This window comes from Euleptes europaea, chromosome 14 (assembly GCF_029931775.1).
Source record: "Euleptes europaea isolate rEulEur1 chromosome 14, rEulEur1.hap1, whole genome shotgun sequence".
Lineage (NCBI taxonomy): Eukaryota > Metazoa > Chordata > Lepidosauria > Squamata > Sphaerodactylidae > Euleptes > Euleptes europaea.
The window spans coordinates 50504155-50510981 of record NC_079325.1 but is presented as its reverse complement, the minus strand read 5'-3'; the positions used below and the strand labels follow the sequence as shown (position 1 = coordinate 50510981).

At 50.4% G+C, this 6827-nt stretch overlaps 1 protein-coding gene across 1 annotated transcript; it reads right to left on the bottom strand.

Moving 5' to 3' along the window:
• Window positions 1-3616: 3616 nt before the first annotated feature.
• On the bottom strand, window positions 3617-6827 carry PRRT1B (proline rich transmembrane protein 1B). The gene is made up of 3 exons (XM_056860160.1): window positions 6453-6827; window positions 5590-5733; window positions 3617-3763 (listed from the first exon to the last, which is right to left on the bottom strand). The coding sequence occupies exons 1-3, from the start codon at window positions 6825-6827 to the stop codon at window positions 3617-3619; spliced, it is 666 nt and encodes a 221-aa protein (XP_056716138.1).

Below are 6827 nucleotides of genomic sequence, written 5' to 3'. Positions count from 1 at the left end.
TTCCTGAGCAGGAAAGATCTTGCCACTAAGGTACATGCCCTGGTAACATGTAGATTGCACTGCTGCAATGTGCTCTACATGGAGCTGCCCTTGAAGAGTGTGCAATCAGCAACGGTCATCCCTTGCTACTGGTAGGGTTGCCAGCTCCAGGTTGGGAAATACTTGGAGATTTTGGAGGTGGAGGGTGGGGTTTGGGAAGGACTTCAATGCCATAAAGTCCACCTTATAATGCCATAGAGTCCAATTGCCAAAGCGGCTATTTTTTCCAGGGGAACTGATCTCTATTGGCTGGAGATCAGTTGCAATAGCAGGAGATCTCCAGCCACCACCTGGAGGTTGGCAACCCTCGTGGCTGGCTAGACTGCAAGTTACCTGCCTCTGCTGAGGAATGGGCGTCTGCATCCTGCTTTGCAGAGGAAACCCTTCCCTCTGCTGGCCATAGTTTGAAGTACTTCTTTGGAGTTGGTTTGAATTTTGGTATTTGGGGGCAGTCTGGAAGTGTACTAGGTTGTCTTTAAAAAAAACGTTGTTGTCCGTGCTGAAAATGTAGCCTTAAATCTCTACTTCACATCTAGCTTTGCTGGAGGACCACTCTGGGTAGGAGAAGAGGGTTGACAACGTTTTTAACAGACCCTGAAACAGCTTTTAACAACCAGTGGCTTGAAGTACCGAGGCAGGCAGCTGGAAGTACATGTCACCCTGCTATGAAAATTCTTTCCTGATGGTTTCAGTACATCTAGCTGTTGTGAAAGGTAGATGAGCATACTATGCTCTGTCGTTTGGGTCAGCTGGCAACCCGAAAGGTGAGAAGATGTCCGCCATTCCCCAAGTTTTCTGCCCAGATGATGATGATGAAGAAGAGTTGGTTTTTATATGCCGACTTTACCACTGAGAGAGCTCTAAGAGAGCTGTGACTTGCCCAAGGTCACCCAGCTGGCTTCATGCGTAGGAGTGGAGAAGCCAACCCGGTTCACGAGATTAGCCTCCTCCGCTCATGTGGAGGAGTGGGGAATCAAACTTGGTTCTCCAGGTTAGAGTCCACCACTCCAAACCACCGTTCTTAACCACTACACCACGCTGTCTGTCAACAGATGTCCTGTTGTTCTAGCTGCCACATCTCTCTGCCTCTGGGTGACTGGGTAGGTCAGTTATATCCCTTGTGGCGTCAGCTGCCAACCTGAAATATTGTGAATGATGAAACGATGCAGGAACAGATGAGTTAAGAGTGTCTCCTAAATCAGCATGTTTAGGATTTCGTGGGATTGGAGGGAACAGAATTTCCCATGACCCCTTAGTAGGGCTTAAGCCCCTCCTCCTCCCTTCAGCCTTGAGAGTCCACCTGGCCCTTCCATTGGGCAGCAGCTGGATCCATCCTGAGAGCCCGTTCTTTTTTGGGAGCCTGATTGAGCCTTTCTGATCCTCACCTAGAAATCCTTTGCATGTGCCAGGATTGTGAGGGTAGGGAAGGCAGAGTGTGCGTAGCCTCCCAGGGCCACATTTTAAATAATGATAACAGCCAGCTCTTGTGCCTCTTGAAGGAGGAGGAGGAGGAGTTGGTTTTTATATGCTGACTTTCTCTGCCACTTAAGGAAGAATCAAACCGGCTTACAATCACCTTCCCTTCCCCTCCCCACAACAGACACCCTGTGAGGTAGGTGGGGCTGAGAGTGTGTGACTAGTCCAAGGTCACCCAGCTGGCTTCATGGGTAGGAGTGGGGAAACCAACCTGGTTCTCCAGATTAGTGTCTGCCGCTCATGTGGAGGAGTGGGGAATCAAACCCGCTCCTCCAGATCAGAGTCCACTGCTCCAAACCACCGCTCTTGGCCACTACACCACGCTGGAGCTCTTTGATCAATTTTCAAACTACGCTGCCCTCTTCTGTCTGGTTCCCGTCAGCTGAAAACGAGCCACCCCACCTTGGGTGTTCTTTTCGTTTTCTCCTGGTGTTCAATTTCTTCAGCCCACCCCCTTCCTGCCCCTGCTCCCTTCTAAATCTTGACAGTTGGTAACTTCCCTGCTGTTTTGCGTCCAGCCAAAATGTGGGTCACTTTGTGCGGTAAGAAAATATACTCAGGCCTTGAACATATCAAAGAAGTTATGAGAATTATTTTGCACATTTGAAAATTCAACCCTTTGATAGGTTGTGCTGTATATAACTTCAAGCAGACTGCTCTGGTTACTTTTCTTTCTTATTTTTTTACTCTCCAAGAGGAATAGAAACTTTTGTTTTCTTGAAATGAAAGTTGAATGTTTTCAGGAATTCATCTCCCAAGGTGCTCTGAATATTCCACTAAAATCTTATTATGAAAAGGAGGGTATCTTTCTTCCCACGTGTGTTTTGGGGGGTCACACGTGTGCATCACAAAATCACACAAGGTTGGAAGAGACCACAAGGGCCATCCAGTCCAACCCCCTGCCACGCAGGATCCCACAATCAAAGCGCTCCCGGCAGGCGGCCATCCAATCTCTGCTTAAAGACCTCCAAAGACGGGCATCCAGTAAACCTACCAGTGCCACATCGCTCTGATTGACTGATTGATTTGTACCATTTCTATCCTGGCTTGCTGCCCTCACATGGGCCACCCAAGGCCGAGGAAGTAAAACCATGGGGATGAGAAAAGAGGAAGGGTCTCTGAACTCTGGGACTTGAACCAAGGACTTCAAGGGCTGAGGCCTGGCAAATGGAAGCCACCTGGGCTTCAGTGGGCGTAGGCCAGAGCTGCCTTCTGGCAATGGGGTGTGTGACGCTGAACCCCTACTTACAGCTAAGGCTACTGACATCAGAGATTTGGTGCTGGAGACCACCAAGACGAGGGCCTGTGGCTAGTGCAACAGCCTCTGCTTGGTATGCAGAAGGTCCCAGGTTCAATCCCTGGCATCTCCAGTCAAAAGGATAGGGTTGCCAACTTCCAGGTGGCGGCTGAAGATCTCCCGCTATTATAACTGATCTCCAGGGGACAGAGATCAGTTCAGCTGGAGAAAAATGGCCGCTTTGGTAGGTGGACTATCTGGCATTATACCCCACGGAAGTCCCTCCCCTCCCCAAATCACGCCCTCCTCAGACTCCCCGCCCAAAATCTCCAGGTATTTCCCAACCCGGAGCTGGCAAACCTACAAAAGGATCAGGCAGCAAATGATGTGAAAGACCTTTACTTGAGACCCTGGAGAGCTGCTGCCAGCCTGAGTCAACAGTACTGACCTCGATGGGCCAAAGGCCTGATTCAGTACAAGGCAGTGCCATAAATGTTCATGTGTGTTCAACACGCCCTTCAGATCTAGATTTGGGTACAACCGCCCACAGCTCCGGCTCTTCAAAGCTTCCATTCGCCTCCCCCAATGCATTTGAACTTTGCATCGTTTCTTTGGTGTCTCCCCCCACCCCCGGCTTGTAAGAGCTGCATTTTTCTGCTAGTAGAGTTGGCGGGCCAGCCTACTGTGATTGAGGGACAGGCCAAGGAGCCAATTCTGGAATCCACTCCCAATTCTGCATGGCCAACCGTGGCTTGTGGCCTTGAATTGCCACAGCGGCTCCACCTCTGTGTGCTTCGGCCCAAAGTGTGTTTGAAAAGGAGCGGTGCTTTCTAGAGGGACCGAGGCAGATGCGGCCATCCAGGATCACCAATAGAGAGCCACCACGACGTAGATCACCCAACTGATGGAGACAAAGACACCAAACAGCAGGCTGAAGAGGACCAGCGTGCGAGCTTTCCGGGAGGCTGCCTTGGCTTGGACAAGGTCGCCTCGGCTCAGAGCGGATCGTGTCTAAATTCGGAGAGAAAATGTCAACATGAAATAGGGCTGCATGTTTTAGTGGATTTAAAGCTACGGCTTCAGTTGACTGGGGACTGTGGCAGTTTTAGTCTGGGAGAGGGAATTATAGCGGGGGGGTGCTTGGAATTGGTGGCATCGCTTAATTGGGGGGAAGCTATTTTGGTGATGGCTTGTCACTACATTTCCTTTAATTAATTAATTAATTAATTAAAGGAATATACATTAAAGGAATTGATTGATTAGTTAAAGGAAATAATTGATTAATTAAACGAATTAATTGATTAATTAAATGAATTAATTGATTAATTAAATGAATTAATTGATTAATTAATGGCTTGCCTTTCTCCCCTATGGGTACCCAATGCAGCTTATATCATTCTCCTCTCCATTTAATCCTTACAACAACCATGTGAGGTAGGTTAGGCTGAGAGAATGTGACTGGGCCAAGTGAGCTTCCATGGCATGAGTAGGGATTTGAACCTGGGTCTCCTTTATACTAGTCCGACACTCTTAATGGCTACACCATGCTGGCTCTCTACTGGCCTGCTACTGTAACAGGAATGAAGAATAAGAGCACCGTTCTAGCATGAGAGGCAGCCACTGAGGGAAACCTCATGATTCACAAGCACAATGCAGGAAATTCACAACTACCTCCCTCCCACACACACACACACACACACACCCAGTGACCCCTACTCCATGCCCAGAAGATGGCCCAGATGCCCTCCCTATCATGATCTGCCTAAGGTCATTAAATCAGCATTGCTGACAGATGCTTATCAATGGATAGTTGGGAAAGGTATAAAAAGGGGGGAAAGCACCCCCCTGGGTTTTGCAGTTGCGATCAGGGCATTGCTAACAGCATGTGGGACCACTAGGGTTGCCAGGTCCCCCTTTGCCACTGGCGGGAGGTTTTTGGGGTGGAGCCTGAGGAGGGAGGGGGTTTGGGGAGGGAAGGGACTTCAATGCCATAGAGTCCAATGGCCAACGCGGCCATTTTCTCCGGGGGAACTGATCTCTATCGGCTGGAGATCAGTTGTAATAGCGGGAGATCTCCAGCTAGTACCTGGAAGTTTGCAACCCTAGGGCCCACGGAGGATCCAGTGCTGTTGGTGCCAGCCACATGGTGCTCACCCAGACCATTAGCTAGGGAGTGCCCTTTTCCTAGGCTTGCATAAGACAACGAGGAGACAATCTTCATGGAGATGGCTAATCTAGAACTTTGGCTAGTCGGGATTCAGATATGCGGAGGGAGGGGAGGAGATTAATAAAAACACAAACCCACTACCACAATCTGTGGCACTCAGGTTGGGAAACTTGAAGATTTGGAGCCTGGGGATTGAACATATGAAGCTGCCTTATACTGAATCAGACCCTTGGTCCATCAAAGTCAGTATTGCCTACTCAGACTGGCAGCAGCTCTCCAGGGTCTCAGGCTGAGGACCTTCACATCACCTACTGCCTGGTCCCTTTAACTGGAGATGCCGGGGATTGAACCTGGCACCTTCTGCATGCCAAGCAGATGCTCTACCACTGAGCCATGGCAGGGTTGCAGGAGGGAAGGGGAGGGAGCTCAGCAGGGATGTGATGCCATAGAGCCCACCCTCAATCAGTCAGTAATTCCTTATGGTCATGGCCTATCAGAATAAAAGTGCACCCTCCAAAGCAACCATTTTCTCCAGGAAAATGGAGCTCTGTAGTCAGGAAAATTGAGCCATTGTAATTTTGGGGAGTCTCCAGGCTCCATCTGGAGGTTGGCAACCCTGTGTGCCACATTCACGCATGCATGCATGCACGCACGCGTACACACACGTTACCTCATGGGAATACACAAGAGCAGCCACACCAGTCAGCAAGCAACAGAAGAGCATCACCAGCACGGATTCCACGAAGTAATCTTTGGGCGGCAGCCTCCTGGGGTTGGGATCTATTGGGATCTCGCTGAGAAGGGAGCCGTTGTACTGCAGTGCAAAGAACAAACATTCTGTTTGTGCAAAGGACAGGGGACGTGTCAGGTTGCCAGGTCCCCCCTGGCCACTGGTGGGGAATGGGGAAGTAGGGTTGCCAGCTCTGGGCTGGAAAATACCTGAAGATTTGGGGGGGGGGGGTGCCTGAGGAGAGTGGAGTTTGGGGAGAGGACTTCAATGGGGTATAATGCCACACAGTCCACCTTCCAAAGCAGGCATTTTGTCCAGGTGAATGGATTTCTGTAGGCTGGAGATCAGTCGTAGTAGCGGGAGATCTCCAGCCCCCCACCTGGTGGCTGGCAACCCTACTAACACCCTCTGTCAAAAATGCATGTCTAACACAGACTGTAGGGATTTAAAAACATATTCAAGCACACTTGTCTGAACCCAGTTTGTCTGCAGCAAAATATATCCTCTTGGAAACAGTTATTTGATTGGGGGCCCTGACCTGGATGGCCCAGGCTAGCCCCATCCCATAATGTCTTGAAAGCTAAGCAGGGTCAGCCCTGGTTAGTACTTGCATGGGAGAACCACCAAGGAAGTCCAGGGTCGCTACGCAGGCAATGGCAAACCAGTTCTTTGCTTCCCACCCTAAGAAGACTTAGGGGCCTTCTGTGCCCTTAACCCCCTGCCAAGTTTAAGCAGGGGGCCAAAAACAAGGTAAGGGACCCCTATCAAATCAGGCTCAGTTTGTGTTCAACTCAATTACGTACAATGGTGAAGGGGTAGGATCCAGGCAAGAATTGCGACTGCGGGCTCAGGGCTGGCTGCAGAGTTGTCGGCTGGAAGAAGACGGGCCCTTGGCCAGAGAGGCTGCCCTGGAAGGCTGGGTAGATCAGGTGAATAGTCTTTGGGTCTGGAGGAGAATACGGCGGAGGGTCTTCCATAAAGCTGGGATTGGTAATGCCAGTGAGAGGTGCTGGATGCCTTTCTGGTTGCAAGAGGGATTTGGGTTGAGCGAGCGGGCCCGTGAGCCCGGGGGGTATGCTGAGGCTCTCCGCCGAGGACTCTGGTTCCCCCTCTCTGTCCCTCCTTCCCTCTCCATGTTCTGGATCAACGCCTCCGGTTGGCGCTCTTTCTCCTTCCAT

Coding starts and splice junctions, on each gene's coding strand:
- PRRT1B (XM_056860160.1), bottom strand. CDS start 6,827: ATGGAAGGAGAAAGAGCGCCAACCGGAGGCGTTGATCCAGAACATGGA. Junction 5,734..6,452: donor GATCCTACCCCTTCACCATT/GTACGTAATTGA, acceptor TTTGCACTGCAG/TACAACGGCTCCCTTCTCAG. Junction 3,764..5,589: donor CTCTTGTGTATTCCCATGAG/GTAACGTGTGTG, acceptor CTCCGAATTTAG/ACACGATCCGCTCTGAGCCG.